General features: G+C 47.2%; 1 protein-coding gene across 1 annotated transcript; it reads right to left on the reverse strand.

Annotated features, from left to right (window-relative positions):
• Positions 1-911: 911 nt before the first annotated feature.
• LRRC58 (leucine rich repeat containing 58) lies at positions 912-18,969 on the reverse strand. The gene is made up of 4 exons (XM_042788925.1): positions 18,408-18,969; positions 9,258-9,386; positions 7,674-7,951; positions 912-6,151 (listed from the first exon to the last, which is right to left on the reverse strand). The coding sequence occupies exons 1-4, from the start codon at positions 18,953-18,955 to the stop codon at positions 5,943-5,945; spliced, it is 1,164 nt and encodes a 387-aa protein (XP_042644859.1). The 5' UTR covers positions 18,956-18,969; the 3' UTR covers positions 912-5,942.
• Positions 18,970-19,663: the final 694 nt, after the last annotated feature.

Below are 19,663 nucleotides of genomic sequence, written 5' to 3' on the forward strand. Positions count from 1 at the left end.
GCCCCCTCCCCTGCCACCAAAAAACTCCACCACTCACTCAACACAGGACAGCTGCATCAAGAGAAGTGTGACCAGCAGGTTGATGGAGATGATTCTCTCCCTCTACTCCACTCTCATGAGACCCCATCTGCAATACTATGCCCAGATCTGGGGCCCCTGATAGAAGGACATGGACCTGCTCAAGTGGGTCCAGAGGAGGCTGGAAAGATGCTCAGGGGGCTGGAGCACCTCCCTTATAAGGACAGGCTGAGAGAGTTGGGGCTCTTCAGCCTGGAGAAGGGAAGGCTCTAGGGACACCTTATAGCAGCCTTCCTGTACTTAAAGAGGGCTACAGGAAAGATGGGGATGGACTCTTTATCAGGGAGTGTAGAGATAGGAGGAGGGGTAACTTTTAAACTGAAAGAGGGTAGATTTAGATTAAAGGAAGAAATTCTTCATTATGAGGGTGGTGAGACACTGGCCCAGGGTGCCCAGAGCAGCTGTGGCTGCCCCCTCCCTGGAAGGGTTCAAGGCCAGGTTGGATGGGGCTGGGAGCACCCTGGGCTGGGGGAAGGGGGCCCTGCCCATGGCAGGGGGGTCAGAACTGTATGATCTTTAAAGTCCCTTTCAACCCACACCATTCTATGATTTACACTCTCCACATTGCATTAGTACTAAAAGCAGAGAAGGAATTTTGAGAGCCAAGATTTGCTTCTTGATGTCAGAAGACAGGCAACTAATGTCAGGAAGACCCTGAACTTTTGGACAGACTTCTGCACATGGAGGAGATCATAGCACCAGAGGCAGAGAGATTGTGGACTCTTCATCCTTGGAGGTTTCTACGATGCAGCTAGAGAAACCCACAGCAACCTGAACTAGTGCTGGCAATAGTCCTGCTTAAATGAAGAGGTTAGATTAGAGACCACCAGAAGTTTCTTTAAACCACCATTTCTGTGATTTTGTTTCCAAAGAAAGGTATTAAGAAGGCACAGAAAAGGATATCTCTAAATTAGTTAACAAAGAATAATAGTCTCAGCCTGGTTATTATAGGCAAAGTCACTGCATTCCTCAATACTTTATGTTATTTGAAACGGAGTTGTTGCATGATTTGAAAGGTTTTTCATTATACATGAAGTTGAACCATCTCTGAAATAGTTCCTGCTGAAGCAAATATTGAGTAATTGTTGCTTCCCACTGTCCCACTTTCCAATACAGCACATTTCTGCACTGACAACTAGTAATTGCACGGTAGGATCTAAAACATTTTGGCAATAGATCACAAACACTTTTCAGGATGTAGGAGAAAACATGGGATTACTCAAGAAATGGGAACACATTAGCCAGTTAACATGATCAGAAAATTAACATTCAAAAAGTCATTTACAGGTTTCAGGGTTAGCATATTAAGAGGGAAACAATTCAAGAAGTTTAGAACTGTTGTTTCATATTGCTGGAAATCTCCACCATGACACCATGTTCTCTTCTTTGTACATTTATCTTGCCCGTGAGTTACTTCCACCTTTGAAACTGTGGAGCAAATTTCTGCAACACTATACCAGAAGTAAAGCTGGGTTCGGTCTGTAACACACACTGGGCTGTCCCAAGTGGGCCCCAAAAGCCAAGATTTTCAGCAGTCCCTTTGGAATTCTCACCTACTCTTGGTTTTACATAGCACAGGTCAAATCTCATCTGACCATGTATAGCCCCATTCTTAATGTTTACAATTCTGCCAGGGTTCTGCCTGCAGCAACCCCAGAATCAAGATGCCGGCAAATAATGGACAAACAACTGTAGAAATAACATTTTTGGTTTAGTGTTTGCAATTTGTTTTACAGCTCATAATGAAATACTGTTAGAGATAGTCTACTTTCATACATTTCTAGCAAAATACACTTTTAAAAACATAAGGCACTTTAAGTCTTCCTAAAACAAATGCTCATGATAAAAATTCAACAAGAGGGCTGGATGAGAACCCTTTCTACCCTTAATGTTCAGGTCAGTAAAAGATCAATCCTCTAGTCAGGCAGGCAAATGAAATAATCAATAGAAAGGTTTCCAAGATAGAGTTACTGCTGTATTAGTGTGCATTCTGAAGTAGTCTACTTGAAGTATCTTCAAGTAGAGAAGGGAGGGAGAGCATGGTGTGAATAAGATGCATTAAAATAGTTCTTTGAACTGGGTAACAAAGACACATTGCAAGGATTAAGTTTCATTACTTTCACTGGATTAAATTCCTTCCATTCATTATTGCCAAGAATAAGAAGGAACAAAAAGGAGCTGGTTCTCCCCTCCCTCCCCCCCACTCCCATTATAATTCAACACAAGATTTCAAAGACTTAAAATGACCAGGACAGAAGCCCATGAAAAACTGCATCTGGCCACTTCAGAGTATGTTTAAATATTCATTACTGACTTCCTCAAGTCTCACCTCTTATTAAAAGAAAGAGAAACATAAAAGAATTGGCAACTGTATAAGTTGCTTCCAGTCAAATTGATATTTTGCTTCTTTTTAACATGACCCCACTGTTCACATTAAGTACCTGCATTCAGAAACGCACCAGCAGCTCCCCTTGGCAGAGAGATGGCCGGGCAGAGGAGGAATGCAGGCACGGCCCCGGGCCCCGCGGGGAAGAGGGAACGAGCAACTTTGCTTCACACACTCGCGTCTCGGCTTAAGAGCAGTTTCAAAAGCTGGACGTGCTGGGCTGCTGCAGCGACAAGGGCACTGATACCAAAACACTGTCTGAAGACTTCACTCGGAGACACATCTGTAGGAACTGAAATCCACTACTTAAAACTCACAAAAAAGAGATACAATGATGGCAAAGCCACCCTCTACTTCTCAGGGCCCCTGAGAAGGGGATAGTAGGAACGAGTCCCCATCATTCATCACTGTATGTTCAACTTGTGTCTTACCTATTTTGTTGCCCCCAGTACATTTTCCAGTCTTTGGGGGCAAATAATTGCTGAAAAACTTAACTCCTGGGGGCTCAGTACATTAAGCACTACAGTACAAACCTGCATGTCTAGTCCTCTCAAATCCACTTTTGAGGGGAAAAAAGAAAAAAAAAACAAAAAAAACCCAAAAACAACTAACCAATCAACCAACCATTTGTTTTTCTTACAGGTCTGTGATTGTTTTAAAGTCTTAGTTGAATTGCACTTTAAAGCCCAGCAGCAAAAAGAAAACTTGGTAGCCCTATTCAGGAATACGTATAAATTTTTAAGAGACAAGACATTTTATAAAGTCTAAAAATGCATAGATATCAACTGCATAAGCTGTCAAGTTTTGACCTGGCTACAGTGAAGAAGCTGTGAAAAAAGATTAGCCCTATTAGAATTGGGGCAGAAATGGGATGCCTGTTCAGTTAGGAAAGAAAATGCAATTAAGGATCAAGCTAAATTAGAACCGGCCACCACTGGTTTTAACCCGTCACACACAGAGGTGCTACTGTGCGAACGGGAACCGTGGTGAAATCTAACCTTGTGAAGTGGAAAAATGCACAGCCAAGACAGCTGCTGCTAATGAGAAGAAAGGAAGGTGGTATACCTCATGGCCCTGAGCTCAAAAGGTTTTGAGATCTCTACTCGTGTGGCTCACTTTCACTGGCAGAAGAGCCAAGGTCTAGATCACCTGGTTGCTCACTGCTCTTATACTAGCAGCCAATTTAAAATTGTGGCTCTGCAATCATTTTACTGTCCTTCAGCACTGGTATGGCGATATTCACTTGGGACAGGAACAAGCATCTGAAAGAGGAGATGAAGAACAAAACACAGGCCACTCACTGATCCCAATTTAACTAGCAGCATGCAGTCTGTTTCTCTCAAAATCTGTAGGTTCTTCTTCCCAAGCAAACCTCACAGAATTTGCTAAAGTGACATCCAGTTGCTTTGCACATATGCCTTATTGTGTCTTAAAAATATACTTAATAAAAATTATTTGGAAAGGCACAGAGCATGTGCAATTTAGCTCCTTGTGGATCTGTGTGTGTGGGGAATCTTCAGACTAAGTTGCAGTGATTAATAATGGATGGGATGCTATTTTACAACCAGACCATTTCTTTCAAATTCCAGTTCTCTCTAAAGGAAAATGGGGAAATGAGCAGTGCTGTCAAGGAAATGCAAGGCGAGAAGTTTAACCTGCACACCAAGACAGACTGGAACACACAAAGTTTCACAGACCTTGTTCTTCAGGTCACATGAAAGGAAAAATTGTAGTCTAATTGAAAAAAAAAAAAAAAATCACTAAAGCTAGTTACAAAGAGTAGAATTATCAAAGTGCTTTTATATATAAAGTGTCAAATATAATTAAACAGGACCGCTAACACAGAGCTGCCATAAGATATTCAAATAGGTACATGCGTTTTCTGAATGCAGGAGAGGAGCATGGATTTTTAATCTTCTCCCAAGGACCAAAGTTGGTTAAGAAAAGATTTTCTTGTTCATTTACATGAATGTGTTACATTCACACAATGTATTTGCTCTGCTCAGGCATTCAAAGGCCCAGTTGGATTTTCTCTATCTGAAACTGCATCAAAAGGACTGTCTGTCATGAAATATTAATAAGGGGGCAGTTCTCACTGAGAAAAACACACAACAGCCCCATAAAGAAGATTTATGGATCCCTGTCAATACATAATATTAATTTTCATAAGCTATTTCTTGATACTTAAAAATTCTGAGCTATTTTCTGCAGCTTTCCTTTAAACATAGTTTAAGATAACCGAATGTGTTATTTGAACAATCTAACAGACTGCCAAACCTCTTAGAACAAGAGCAAATGCAAACAAATAAATAAGGAAGAGGTTTCAAAACCACCTCATGCAAGATTCTTGCGCCTTAGCCTCCCTACCGGCTTTTCCTCTCATGTTATGAATAAGAAAAAAAGGCCATTCTCCACAGCACTTCTCTCAGCACTTCTAATTCATTAAGCTGCTGCCTACTTTAAGCAGATGACCTTAAATATGGAAAGTAACTCTGTACCAAGCATAGCAGAGCTGGCTGCAGCAGGGGGACATGGTTGTTTAGAAACAAGAAATGTCAATCAAGACCCTTCCTGCAATTCACAGATATAAAAGCAGATTTGCTCCAGGAAGCTAAGGCTCAAAAACATGATACAGAGCATCACATCTGGTCCCTTGCACCGGCATGTACGGCTGCAAGTCTGAAGTAATACCAAGTCTCAATAGAACAACTTGTCTGTTTTCTGAAGGCACCATAAAGGCAGCAACACTCCAGGTGTAATGGGAAGAGGCAGCGGGAGGAAAAAATAATGAATACAGTTAGGAGGAAACGCTAAGAGCAGCTTAGTATAACAAGGGAGAAAAAAACGTGGCTCAGTTCTATGATGCCTGTAACATCTGTAACAGCACAAGAGACCCTACGCCTCTAGGCAAAGGAAGAGTAACCAGAGTTTGAAAAAAATCTACTCCTGAACAAAAAAAAAGAAGAATCCAACTCCCATTTTTAGTGGATGGGTGTAAAATCTAACTGAAATCAAAGGAGACAGCAAGGAATCAAAACGCTATATAAAACATTGGGGTCCACACATACTCACATGGCATCATTAGCCTGTTTCTGATTTACCACAGTGTTAAAAGATCTGGGCAGTCTCCTTTGCTCTGAAGGATGACTGAAGCCCAGTAAGTGTCATATATTAAAATCCTTCTCAATCCGCCAGTGAGAACAGATCCCCCTCCCCAGCCCGTACGAGGGAGGGGGGGTGTCTCCCAGACAGGAGATGTTTCTAACAATCCCAGGCACCCTACAGGCAGTGTGCCACCGAGGGAGTTCCCCGAAATAGCACTGCCCCGAGCAAGTCCAGGCTTGCTAAGATGTTCTGCCCCTTACATGGACTTGAGGACAGTTTCTTGAGAGCCCTTCGGGCCAAGAGGCTCCCGCTTTGCTGTTCCATTAATGCTTTCCAAACACGTTTTCCTTCTGGTCTTCCCCGCTCGCCCCCGCTATCCCAGAAGGACTTTCTGCATCCTGCGCGCAGCGACGCTGGCTTCGTCCTCCGAGTCAGACTCGCTCTGGGAAGTCGAGCTCTGGGAGGCAGAGCTGCAGGGAGAGGAGCACTCCGGGGAGCACAGGTAGTGCATCAGCGGGAGGCGATACTTCCCGCAGAAGTCGACGAACTTGATTTGTCTGACGCAGCTGTCAAAGTAGACACCTGTAAGGGCAGAAGGAGCAGTAAGAACATATGAGGCCCCACGCGGAGAAATCTGTAAGCTCTGCAAGGTTACTGCGGCCAGTGCAAAGGCTTCAAATTAGGATTTAACTGGCAGGGCACCGGACATACAACAAGGGATACTGGAGGAAGAGAAGGGGCCAGGACACCTATGGAAATGTGAAATTTCTTTCCTTAGTGTTAAAAAACAAACAAACAAACAAAAAAAACCAAAAAACAAAACAACACCACCTGTAAAACTGTATCTGGTAGGTGATTCAGAATGGCACACTCTACACCAAGAGACACAGGGCAGCCACTTCCAAAGAATTAAAGAATTCAGCAATTTCTTATAACCATGAGGGAGAAATCAGGCTGGGAATTTGCAAACTTCTTAAATGTCAAATTAATTCATCCACTCTATTTTCAGACTTGGAAAACCTCTTCTACCAGCTAGCAAAAATGCATTCACAAATAGACCTTCGTAGCTTTACTTTTCTTCTGCTTGAGTGAAGTCACCATGCTGAGTTTGGATGCTACTTTCCATGGCAACAGTGTTGCTGTAACACACAATTACGTTCTTTTCCTGTCACAGCAAGTGATTTTAGACACTGCCATTTTCAGAAGTTTCCAGCGGTGTTTTAAGTCCTAGGCTGGTCTGGAGTAGGCTTTTCTCCTGCAGTGCTAGAACAACACTGCAGTACTGTGATAGTTCATAAGGAAAAGTGAGAAAGAGCAAAACCGATCCACTGTTATACAAGCTGCACAAAACTCTAAAAAAGGAAACATTTCTTTCGCTTTCAACACAAGTTCCAAGCCTTCCATGTTTGCTTACAGGGCTTGCTTTGATATTGCCCTATAAGGAGATAAGATAACAGCCTGCATTATGACTGCAGGGTAGATACTAATTAATTATTTTCTTCCTTAATCTTCTAAAGGCTAAACGCACAGATCATTTACCGTGGATAAAGATTAAGCATTAAGCCAAATTAAGCACAAGCATTCCAGGCTTTTCTATGAAGTCTTCTCCTTCCAGGAACTACACACGAGTAGTCCCAAGCAAGAGCTAAACAAGTTGCTCTCGGTAACTGCCAAGCACTACAGTCCCTCTCCTCTTTTCCATCCAGAAATGAAGCTTGCTATTCAGCAAGAGCGCTTGCAAATATTCTCCTGTCCATTACTTAGACTGAGCTTTTTCAGGGTAGATAGATCAGAAACTTCAGACCATAAAAGCATAGTGCAGTGCTGGGCATATGCACAGTGGAGCGCATAGTGAGCTGCAAAGACTTTGACAGAATTCCCATGCAAATACAGCAAACCAGCACTACAACTCTGAACATCGTTCCTAAGTGAACAAGGTTCCTTAAAGACAAATTTGCAGGAGACCTGGAGCCAACGAAATACAGCTAGAATTTGGATGCAACGACACATCTAACCTGCCTGAGCTACTGAAGTCACGGCAAGTCAGAAGGAAAGAAAACCCATCGGGTAAAAGCAGGAGGCAGAGCAGTGAAGGTGAACTTACCCCCGCATTTAGGATTGGGACAGTTGCTGGCCAAGCTCAGATAGCGGACAAGATTCTCCGGGAGATCGCTGGGAGCGTAGGGAACATTGCGAGTTTTAACTGTGCGTCCAGCCAGTTCCTGGAGGCTTGGGGGATTGTAGGTCAGGTCACGGACAAACCGAACCACCAGTGGGTTCCCACGCAAGCTCAGCTCTTCCAGGTGAACCAGGTTAAGGATCTCTCGAGGAAGGTAAGTCAGCAGGTTATTGTGCAGGCTAAGGGAACGCAGGGAAGGCAGCCTGAGGACAGAGGTGGAAACCCAGTCAAGATGGGGAAGCAAAACCATTCCACAACTGCATTACACAGACCTGATTACCCTCTCCCACCAAGCTCTTTTTCTTTGGCTTTTCTTCCTTTTAAAGCATAAATTTGTGCTACAGGAGCTGCTGTTTACTCCAGCACACACAAAGCCCTAGAAAATCTGGCTCAGCTCTGGAATACCTGTTAAAGAAACGCAGTCTCCAGTATGCTGCTGTCTCTCTCAGTATTCCCCCTCATGCACACTCCCCCCAAAAAAAGGTAGCATACAACAAAAGTATACATACTGAGTGTGCCTTCAGGGGAGATAAGGTTTCCTTGTACGCAGTGCATGTATCAAGAACAGTTCCATGCAATACTTTGAACAACATGCCACCTGCTTTCACTCATGCATTAAAGATGATTGCTGGTAGGCAGCCAACCCTGGAAAACCCCATAGTTGTTTCCATTGCTTGCAGCTGCATCCCCTTGCTCTGGGATACGACCAGATCTCAAAAGCTAAGCAAGGTCAGGCCAGGCTAGCATCAGCATGGGTGACAAGTAGCTTTTTGGCTTTGGAGGAGGCGTTCGTCTCTTGCAGGAAGCACAAAGCAATGCTCCAGCACAGCGTCCAGGGATGCTCTCAAACCAGTACAAGTTATGAGACAACTGGACATTAAGAATAATCCCACTACACCATCAAATTCCAACTGAGAAAACTCTGTGCCACCGTTCAATTGCTTTTGGGGTTACAGCTACACACTGAATTCTTTACCTCCCATTTTAGGCTACTCATACAGAGTCTGCAGTGTCCTCTTCCCCACTGTGGAACAGATAAAGCAGTAACTTATCCTCTAGAGCTGTGCTGTAGGATTTAATGAACACTAAAACATTCTGAGATCCTAGAGTAAGAAATGTCAAGAGAACACAGAGGATGGTACAACACAAAAGCACACACAAAAAGGCTTTGAGTGAAAGACAAAACAGACCAAGCATTCATCACTAAGAATATGGCAGCATAGCAGTTTATCTTTTCTGAGTTGCCCATGTACTTCTCAGGGCTTTCTGTACAAATCTATTAATTCACCTTAAAGTGTATACTTGGTGACATTTTTTTTTCCCATAACCCTTTGATGGAGATTTACATGGTGTGCCTGCAGTGCACCATGCTAAGGATCTTGTTCAAGTCTGGTCACATCAACACAGTGAAGGACAAATAGGTCCTCCCAGGTGCTTTTATCCACACATACAGAAGAAAACGTTCAAAGAGTTAATTACAGCTGGTGGCTGATGGCAATAAATACTCACTGTGCCAGCTGAGGTGGAATGCTCTGGATCTTGTTGTCACACAAAACTAGATAGCTTAGAGAAGGCAGGTTTGCTAATTCAGGTGGAATTGAAGTAATGAAATTCCCTCCAAGGTATAGAAACTCTAAACTGAGAAAGAGAAGAGAAAACACTGGATTATTTCATTAAGGTCATTTCCAGTTTCATTTAACACTAGGTCTTCTTATCTCCTGCATTTCTTAAAGAAAACTTACAGATGACTATGTATGAGAATTTGCTGGGGGGCGGGGAAAAAAAGCAGAGTTGCACATAAGAATTACAACAGAGCTGCTGTTTCACAACAGATAATGTTGAGATTTACCTCCAGCCTCCTGCAGTTACTATTACACCTGTAGACGTACCAGACAACTATGTATTCTTACACCAACCCCACATACAAAGCTCCTGCTCTTACTTTCAAGTAAAAGCAGTCTGTACACACAGGGCCTGCAGCACTGACACAGCTCCTCTTGTAGCCAGCGGGAGTTCTCAGGTTCAGCAGGAGCAAAGCAAGAGAGCAGTGGCTCTCCCTGAAAATCCTGGCCCTGCACAAGTGCTGGTTGCTCTTTATGGTATCATTTGACTCCTCAGTGACTCACTGCAACCTTTCAGCAGAAGTCGGAGGCAGTCAGTCCCACTTGGATACAATTCACGTACCAACCCCACCACAGCTGCAACAGCAGAGTGCATCTATGTCGTGCAAGTATATACATGTCATTTCTCAGATAGATTTCGGTATACCGAAGTCATGGAGCCCAAAGCTACCAAAAACATTAGCTGGGCTTAACTGCAGTTTGGACATTAAAAAACAAACAAAAAAACTCCACTGGATGTCCTGTGAAAACTCAGTGGATGGGAGACAGGAACAAAGAGAGGCACTAGATCCCTTCTGCCAAGTGGAATAGTCAGTATTTGCTGTGCATCTCTGCCCTTCTAGGAAGAAAAATTGGCAAGCGCTTCTCTTCGACATAATAGCCTCAAGTCCCCATTTCACAGAGTCAAATAGTTTTCCTCCCCTGTTCTCAGCTGCTGTCTGGAAGAGGAGCAAAGGCAGGTTCAGTCTGAGTCCTTTCTGTCCAGAAAACATTTTTTTCCCATGCCTGAAAAAAGTGGATCCCACTTTTTTCTGCAGGTGCTGCTTCAAGATCTCCAGTGCATACTCAGGTTAGCTGCCTAACTACAGTGTACATGGGCTCCTTCTGATCCACCAAGCATTCCCCACAGGTCAGGGAACGAGAAATCATCCAGGCTCCCTCAGCCTTTCTTTAAGGCCAGGCTATAACCTCCTTGGAATAGGAGACACCTTCATCTCACCACAGCTACTAAGAAAGGCTGTGGATACAACAGGTGAAGAAACACACGACCAAACCACCCAAGGGACATGGTGGTCAACCCAGAGAAGGTCTGAGCCCTGCAACGGCACCACAGCGTGTGTGGATCACCAGAGAAGCTACTCTCTGAGGCTTCCCCTGGGATGGAGCAGAAGAACAGAAGACTATTTCGTTTAGTTCTTGCAAGAAACTTAAACCCCGAAGATCCAATGACAGCATCTGCTTGGGCTACAGGGGCCACTGACACAGCACAAAGGTCCATCTGCCCAGCAGTGAAGAACAGAAGGACAGACCTCTGCAACACACCAGGAGATGCCCACAGAGCTTAACTCCCCTCCCCCGTTTCACTTACCTTTTTGGAGTATGTCAGAGACAAGCTAAATAACTGAAATTTGCAAAGTAGGCACAAAATTAAGCCTTAAACTGAATTTGACTACAAGAAAGGAAGTAACCGTACTTCCTTCAGCTGAGAGATCAAGTGGGGCAGTACATCTGGAGGTTACTCTGAACACACAAGAAGGCACACAGGAAGAAAACAACCACCAAAGCCCCACCGCTCAGAAGTAGCCTCTCTTCTACACAGACAACCTGTAGGTGAGGAGTGGGGGTAGGAAGAAGGCTGCTGTGCAGATACCATGCCAAGGGGAGATTATTTTTAATTAAATTTTGATCCCTTAACAAAGCCCTGAGTTTTAACCAAAATTCCTCCTTCAACCTCCATTGTTTCTCAAGGTGGATTTAGACTGCTTGGCTCTCATTAGGGACTGAACTGCTGACCACACAATTCCTAGGCATATTTTAACTCCACGCCGTTGCTGGAGCCCACAAGCAAAAACTGTTGGGCAAGGGAATTGTAGTGATGTGGATTTCAATGTTTAAACAAGGTTTAGATGCGTACAAGTTTCCACTTCCTAGGAAAAGTGAATAATTAACTCTTCATCTTCTGTGTTTGAAGACAATAATGCCCATAAAGCCACACCGCACAAAACCACATACTACTAGGGAAGGAGAAGAAGGGTGCAAAATATATAGTATATAGGTTCTAAAATTCATTTCAAGGCATTAAATACTTAAGTTTCAAGAGCAGTTTACGGCACAAGCTAAGCATACAAAAACACTGCTTAGAAACTACTTTCAGCTTTCAAATCCATTCTTTGTAAAGTCTGTGTAATGAGAACACTCAGTTATACTAGCTAGGGTATAAAGCCCCAACACCAGATTACAAACTGTCTCTTAACTAAAAATCCACTAAATAAGATAGCTCCTTCAGTGGCAACAAAGAGCTTCTCAAAAATTGTCTTTTTTTTTAACCTATCTTTTGAATCACTTTTTTGAGGTCAGTAGACCAACAGCTCACTGGGCCCAGTCTAGTACAGCAAATCAGAATTTCCAACATCATCTTAAGATATGAATTAGATGGTAAATTTACTAAAAAAGGCACAAGGAGGAGGTTTTGAAACTATAAAGAAACTTATTTTAAATACAGCAAAGACCTTCTTGTAGCTTCCACTGAAACACTGCTCAGTAGGCAAAAGAAATATGTAATTCCCATCCCCCAAAATACAATTCACTAGAAAGAAGGATCTAGCCGAGTCTTGGCTGAGCAGGATGGAAAAATTAACAATAGTCATTTCTGCATCAGATTAAGCCGTCAAGAATTGTTTGAGCAAAGCTGATCACGACAGAGGCAAGGATTTTGAAGAGACACAACTCTTTTGTCATGAGCGCTGACCACACCGCTGGGGCCACAGTTTGTTCCCAGCTCAGCTAATCCTGGCCTGATTTTCCCGCCTTACTAAGCCCATACCTAGAGGCCAAGGCAATGCTGGCTCTCAAGCTGTCTCACTGTCCTACTCAAGATGCAGGTTGCTGAGCTCTGCCCTCCTCACAAAAGAGCCTGCAACGAGGCAATCTGCAACATTTACCATCTTTTTTTTTTCACAGGACCACAGCAGAGACGGGACTGAGCTTAGTGAATGCTTCTAACTAACCTTTCACACCAAGACCTAGTTTTTCTGGCAATCATTAATCTGCATAGTCATTTGGACCAGCTAGCTAAGGTCTCATGCATCACTGTGTACACAGAGGGAGAGCTGGAATTTTTCTGTACTTTCAAAAGTCAGTCCAGGAACTTAGAAAAGCCAGAGAGCAGCCAGCCTCAAATGAACATAAGCTCAGTTCCAATTTTTGAAGCCAGAATAAATGATGGACTGCCGACCTGCCACACAGTCTCTGCCTGAACGAGTTTCAGGAGGGAAAACTACTAACAAAATCCATCCCAACAAAAACTGAAAACCCCCCCACCATTTGATAGACTAACTAATAGGGGCTGACACTTTCTCTCCTGCCTTTTAGCAATATTTACAAATACACTAATGAAAGGCCAGAGTCCCTTTCAGCCTCATATCCAGCAGGCCCCTCGCTCAGCAGAGCCAGTACTAATTGCTGCCAAGCAGCAGCCGGCACGCCGGGCCCACGCAGTGTCATCCCTCTCTAGCAGGGGATGTCACACCACCAGGCTGTAGGGTGGCTGTGGAATTCCTTTTACATACAGGAAGGGAGCAAGGAAATGCTCAAACAACTACGAATTCAGGTGGTGGCAAAGGCTACATTCTTGCTTGAGTATGCCCTGGGGGTTTCCAGTTCATCCTGTAGCACAAAACAAATCAAAAAGCCCCCAAACAGTAAGTAAGAAGAGCCCACTCTGAGCACTAGAGGCATTTTTGATACCCTAGCAATTACCACGGCATTTTCATAGCATGTTTCAAGGGGAGAATGTCTTCTGGCATAGAAGATACTCAAATTTTCAATCCACCCTGTTTCCCCACAGATGCTTCTTTGGATAAAATTTAACAGCTGACATCAAACAGATGCATCTAAATAGGTAATCTAAAAAGAAACAATGAAGCCTGAAATAGCTCCAGGTCTTTTTAAGATAAACATTTTAGCAATAAATTTCCAGGGCACTTTTTAGGCTCATGCAAGGGAGGAATTTAAAAGCAGCCCACAGTACACTCCTGTTAACCCTGTTCTACGATTTGCTAATTCCTGAGAGAATTGCATAGCCTTTGCTGACACGCAAATTTAAGATCAAACAGTTGTCTGAAAACTATTTGCAAAATGTTTGAAGAGGGGAAGAAAAAGGGAGGCAGCAAGCAGATTTCCTAATGCTGTATCTTTATCAAAGCTTCACTTGCCGTTTTTCCCACATTGTAACAGCCGTTCTTAAGTATATGCTTGTCTAACATGCTTAACACTACCCACGAATAAAAGCAAATACTCTGGTTTTCATTGCATCTAAGCCTTTACACAAAACTTAGATGAATCCAGTTAGGCGTTTGAGGCCTTTGATCCCAGCCCTTGCACAACTGGGCTTTACTAGAGGAATCCAGGCAAGAAGGAAAGGAGCATGCACGGCAGACGCCTGGAAAGAGCCTGGCTCTTTTCCAAGCTTTTTCTGCCTGCTCCTGGTGCTCCACTGAGCGTGAGAGTATTCACTAGAAGAGTAAAACTAAACTCAAAATTTGGATCAGGAGATTCAAGGTATCAACTGCATTTTGCCACGCTTTTAAGAATTCTTCCCTTTATGGGACACTTACAAGACATTTCCCCAAGCGCGCACTCACCAGGGCAATCCGGGCACCCTTAAGCCAAAAGCCACAGCTAGACCGTGAGAATCAGAGCTGAATTCCACCAGACTTGCCAAACAAATCTTGTCCAGAGGAGGCACGAGCAGGTGACCACACATGTAGCTCACCAGCTGTAACAGACGCTGCCCCTTAGCGCATCCCCAGATGGTTCAGCAGAGGAAGGATAAGCACAACCAACGCAGCAGTGGGATGTCTATGCAGATCACAGCTCAGGAGCTGCTGCAGGCTGTGAATCCAATCGGAGAGAGTGGCTGACCGTAACACCTCACACTGAAAACACAGCCAGGTCACTGTTGGAGGGAGAACTGCAGAAAAGAGGACGCTTACGTCTACCTATGCTAAGCTCATCTTTTAGCTGGCAACAAACAGAAAAGCAATGCCAAGAGGGCTGCTCTCACCCATCTGGTGCATTTTCTGCTCTAAATTGGCGGCAACAGCCAATGCTGCAATTCAGGACTTGCACTGTACTGACACTGCTAACTGATTGTAACCGTGGGTGGTGGGCATACAGAAAGGGCTGCCACAGCCACAACAGGATTTAAACAAGCCCTCAGCAGGGCCCAGACTTACCTTCCTCAGAAACCTAAGAGGATATTCAGGTCACCATAGACAATTACGGTCACCACAGAGAATTAGAAGGAAAGGGCCTTGCATTTTTCTAATGGAAAACATGAAGCAAAGGCTACTCGTCCTTGGTGCCAGCATCATCCTGCTGCCATCACCAGAGCAATCACGATCATCCACTTACGTAGCCCTGGGATGGAAGCTTCAAGCATCAGGACATCTATAGGTGGTCCTTCTACAACAGCCTAGGAGGTAACTAATAATCAGGTAGAAAGGCACTCACTTTCCATGCAGGATCCTGTACTGCACACAAAGATTTGTGTGGGCAAGGATGGGGCAGGCGGCTGAAGCTGGAAGGAATAAAACAAGACAGCAGCAGAACTGGCTGGGGTTCTTATCACTGTTAATTAACTTGCCAAATCACTAGGAATACGCTAGGGAAAAGTTTTTGCACAAAATGCCTGATCCCAGCTTGCTGCAAAGATGTGGGTTTATTGTCTTCATGTGAACAACAACACATGGCACACGTCTCTCATTCCAGGGCCTTTGCATTTGTAGTTGCCAGCATGTTCCTTCTCCCTCAGCAGATCAGACTCATCAGCTTTCTATTCTTTCAACTTTACCACATAGAATCCTTACCTGCTGTATTCCCGGCCTTCACCAAAACTGACATGCTACTCCTTCAAAAACTACAAGAGGAAACTATGGGGTGCAGAGGAAAGATGTGAGGCTTAGTTATCAAGAATTTAAAAAAAAAAAAAAAAAAAAAATCATCTCATCAGAGCTCAGACATTCCCTGGAAACAGAATAAGTATTTCTAGATCTCTGCAACTCTGCTCTATAATCAGTGCTTGGAGCCAATGGGAATCTGCCAGGGTCAGGGCAAGGAGAACTGCTGGCCTCAGGAACTCTGGTACCAGCAGAAGGAATGTGTCTTGCCAAAGTGCTGCCTCCATTCCTCTGTGGTCTCAGAGACCACAAGACATGAGAAACATTTCTTTTATGGGAAGTTGCATACAGAAAAAGGCTCAAAGTCTTGGCTTGCCAGAAACAGCGAGATGGACACTTGCAGCTTGAGCTGTGAGGTTAAGAGAAGCCCCAAGAGAAGTCCCGGCCTAGAGTTCAGAAACAAACAGATGCCTCCGTGTTGCCCTGCCACAACAGCTGGCTCTGCTCTGTTCTTGCTCAGGCTTGTTTTACCCACTTCAACACTCTGCCCACTCATGCTGTGGACACCTCTCTTGTTGGCAGGTGGGAGGAGGGTCTGGCAGCAGTTTCTCTCCAGTAGGTATTTACTATTTTTTTAGCAAGGGTGTCAGGTCACTGCTTATCTGGCTCCCAATGAGTAGATTCAGGATTCCTTCTGGAGGAATATTAAATTTAAAGTATTGATTCCTCCCAGATCTGACAAGCAAGTGTGCTGCTCCCTTTCATTACTTAAGCAGTCCCAGATACAGAAGAGGCACTGATGGCATAGTGGTAAAGAAGTCAACAATCCTGGTGGAGCACGGATTTGCTATCTTAAGCTAAAGTTCAATTACATTATGGTGACATGTTAGCAGAAGTTCAATGAGTTTGCAGTGATTACGCGGGCAGCAGACACAAGCTGGGTCTAGCCTAGTTTTATTACCTGACACATCACTTTGTAATGATAAACCAACAGTTCAATAGCCTTGTCCGCATTTGCCCTCTCAGAATTGTCATTCTGGGGTTCGAGCATGACCAGCCCAAGGGAAGCTGCAGGACAGGACAAACAGGAGCCCTGCTTCAGTGCAGGCCAGAGGAACAAAGCAGAGTAACCATGCAGCAGTAGTTTGACAGCAGTGCAGCGTGAAGCACAGCACACAGCTCATGTGCAGCGCTACGCAGCCTGGTACCTTCCCAGGGCCAGCAGCACAACAAAAAGCAGGGCTGAGATTTGTTTTCTTGGGGGGGTGGAACAAAATAAAATTAAAAAAAGAGAGAGAGAGAAACCACAACCACAGATGAGAGCATGCGAGCAGCAGCTGGAAGCCTCTGCAATCAGATCCCAACCACAACCTGGATGCTACCAGGCGTGCTTTGGAGGCAACATGGATTATCTCCCACATACAGCGGCTCTCCTCCATTGGCCTCCTTTCCCATGAAGCTGGTGCCACTGTCCTCTTTTCCTTCATTATCCCTGAAGCAACTGCTGCTGAACAGAGAGAAAGCTGAGGTTCCTCTTCCTTGTGATAGCCCCAACCCAGGACGCATTCCCAACTCTGTCAAGAAGGGCACGGGCACTCAAAATGCCTCGTAGCGTCTCTCAGCTTAACCCAGAATTGCTCCAGGTCCTCAACAGGTACATGCTGTGCCATCTGGGCAAAAGCCACATACCCAACTGTATTATGTTGTGGCAGACAAAACCATTACCCGCCAGCACTCAAGCAGTTCTGGTACCTCCAGCCTAGGGCTGTGGGAGGCAGCACCCCACATACAACATCCTGTGCTTCCCCTGGATGCAGCTCTGCTGAGCCATCAGGGCAAATTCAGCTAATTAGGGTCAAGGTTGCTGGAATTTGCGTAGGAGGGGCTGCCTCTGGCAAGTCCCTTGGCAAAGAGCTGGAGTGAATAAAGTTCAGACCCAAAGTCTTAGCACACAGCCACAAAGGGACCAGTCTGAGGTTTGAGGAACCAGCAGAACGCACCAAGGTGCCCGTGTGTAACATGCGAGGCAGAACACAGCCTTCGGCTTGCCCCGGAGGATGGCAGGCTTCAACAGTACCTGTCCCAGGTCAGGGCGGGCAGTCAATACCCAGTCCTGCCTAAGATCTGTTCCCACCCCACCAGTGTTCCTAACTGATGTGTTTCAGCCACAGGTTTCTATGTCATCAGCCTGCGGCGGTTTGATCCAGCCCCAGAGCCAGATGTACCACCGCGCCTGAGCACAGCCTAGGGCTCTACACCTCAGATCTACCCGAGCACAGCCTAGGGCTCCACACCTCAGATCTACCCGAGCCGGCTGGGTGGACAGAAATACAACAGAAACCCAACCGTGCCAGCAGGCACCCGGATGAGTCCGGAGCCGTACCAGCAGACAGGCCCTGTTGTTTGCATAAGCCACAACCCGATCTTTATTCTCCCGTGCAGTGTATCGCGCGGCCACGCGCCGCACGAGGCCAGGGGCTTTAGTTTGCTCTTGCCTAGAGACCTGTATTAAAGCAAAGCCACGGAGCGCCTTCTGCGTGTCAGCGCTCGCGCCAACCACACTGTCACGCGGAGAGCCTCCCCTGCGCCCAGGCAGCCCAAGGACTAGGAAATCCTGGAAGAGTCGCCCGTTCCGCAAGCGCGGGAGGCCCGTCGTCCGCCTGGCGAGCGGCTTCGAGCTGTGGCAACTCGACCTGACGAAGGGGGGAAGAGACACGTTAGCAGCAGCGGTGCTGAGAGGCGCCCGAGGCCGGACGAAACTCACTCCCCCCAAAGCGACCGGGCCGCCCCGTTTCGCGGCGAGAATGCCCGGCTGGGTTAGCCGGGCTGCCGGCGGGGCTTCTGTCGTCCCCCCCGGGGCAGAGGCCCGGCCGCGGAGGCGCGGGGGGGGCCCGTCCCGCCCGGCGCCCTGCCCTCACCTGCGGAGCTCCTGGATGTCGGGCGGGATGCCGTGGAGGCGGTTGCCGCCGAGGCTGAGGCTCTGCAGCCCGCGGAGCCCCAGCAGGGCGGGCGGCACCTCGGCGAAGCGGTTCCCGCTGAGGTTGAGGACGCGGAGGGAGCGCCCGAGCGGGGCCTGCCCCAGCCCCTTGGGCAGCGAGCCGGGCCCGCCCAGCCGGTTGTTCTTGGCCAGGAGCGTGTGGAGGCGCGGCAGGGCCAGCAGCTCCGCGCCCAGCTCCGCCAGCCCCGTCCCGCTCACGTCCAGCACCTCCAGGGCTGGGAACCACTGCGACAACCCGGCGGGCAGCGGGCCCGACAGGCGCCGCGGCGACAGCACCAGCCGCCGCGCCTCCGCGCTGCGCCGCGCCGACAGCTCCGCCGACAGCTCCGCCGCCTCCTCTTCGCCCTCCTCCTCCTCCTCCTCCTCCGCCGCCGGGCCGCGCCGCGGCGGCTCCGGCTCCATCTCCATGTCCATGTCCATGTCCATGTCCATGTCCATGTCCGGGGCCGCGCCGCCAGCAGCCGCCATCCCGCTCGCACCGACCGACGTCCCCGCCGCTGCCGCCCTTCGCGTCACCCCGGGGGCTCCCACGCCCCGCCCCGCCCCGCCCCGGAATCTGAATAGCCCCGCGCCGGTGCCCGGAGGCGCCGTGCTCGATCCCGGGCTCGCCGCCCGCCGTGGCGAAAAGCCGCCCCTGCGGCCGGAGAGGGGCGAGCGGTTTTATGCAGGTTGCGGGGCTCCCGCGGGCGGGCGGCGGAGAGAAAGGGAGACACGGCGGCGGCCCCGGAACGAGCATGCGGGGGGGGGGGGTTTCTGTGGAGGGGGAGGCTGGCACCCCCCGCTCCCGGCGGAGGTCACCGTTACTCAGTCACCACCGGGTCACCGTTATAGCCCCGAGTCACCGTTACCGCCCGCTCCCGCGGGCCCGACGAGCTGATGCCCGTGAGGGGCCTGGAAGTGGCACCTGCTCCCTTCAACGGGAAGTACAGCAGGCCGGCTGGTGTCAGGCAGCGCTAAAAGCCTTGAGCCCCTCTAACTGAAAGATTAAAGAGTGACCTTGCTCCTGGCCCTTTCGCTCCTCCCCAGACCCCGCAGGGAAGGCGCGCTCTATCCCGCCTGTGCCCCAAGCCTCTCTCTGTGGTGGCTGCTGGCAGCAGGGCCTGGCCTGCGGCCGCCCCGGGCCTTGCGCTCCGCCGGTGTTTTCTCCAGGGTTTGTCTGCTCTGGTGCTTGCAGAC

The sequence above is a fragment of the Tyto alba genome, unplaced genomic scaffold, assembly GCF_018691265.1.
Source record: "Tyto alba isolate M040663 unplaced genomic scaffold, T.alba_DEE_v4.0 Super-Scaffold_14, whole genome shotgun sequence".
Classification (NCBI taxonomy): domain Eukaryota; kingdom Metazoa; phylum Chordata; class Aves; order Strigiformes; family Tytonidae; genus Tyto; species Tyto alba.

Excerpts from the sequence above, each read along its gene's own strand:
- LRRC58 (XM_042788925.1), bottom strand. The coding sequence starts at position 18,955 with ATGGCGGCTGCTGGCGGCGCGGCCCCGGACATGGACATGGACATGGAC. Across the intron at positions 9,387-18,407 it reads GACATCCAGGAGCTCCGCAG|TTTAGAGTTTCTATACCTTG; the intron begins GTGAGGGCAGGG and ends TCTCTTTCTCAG. Across the intron at positions 7,952-9,257 it reads ATTCCACCTCAGCTGGCACA|GCTGCCTTCCCTGCGTTCCC; the intron begins GTGAGTATTTAT and ends CTCTGTCCTCAG.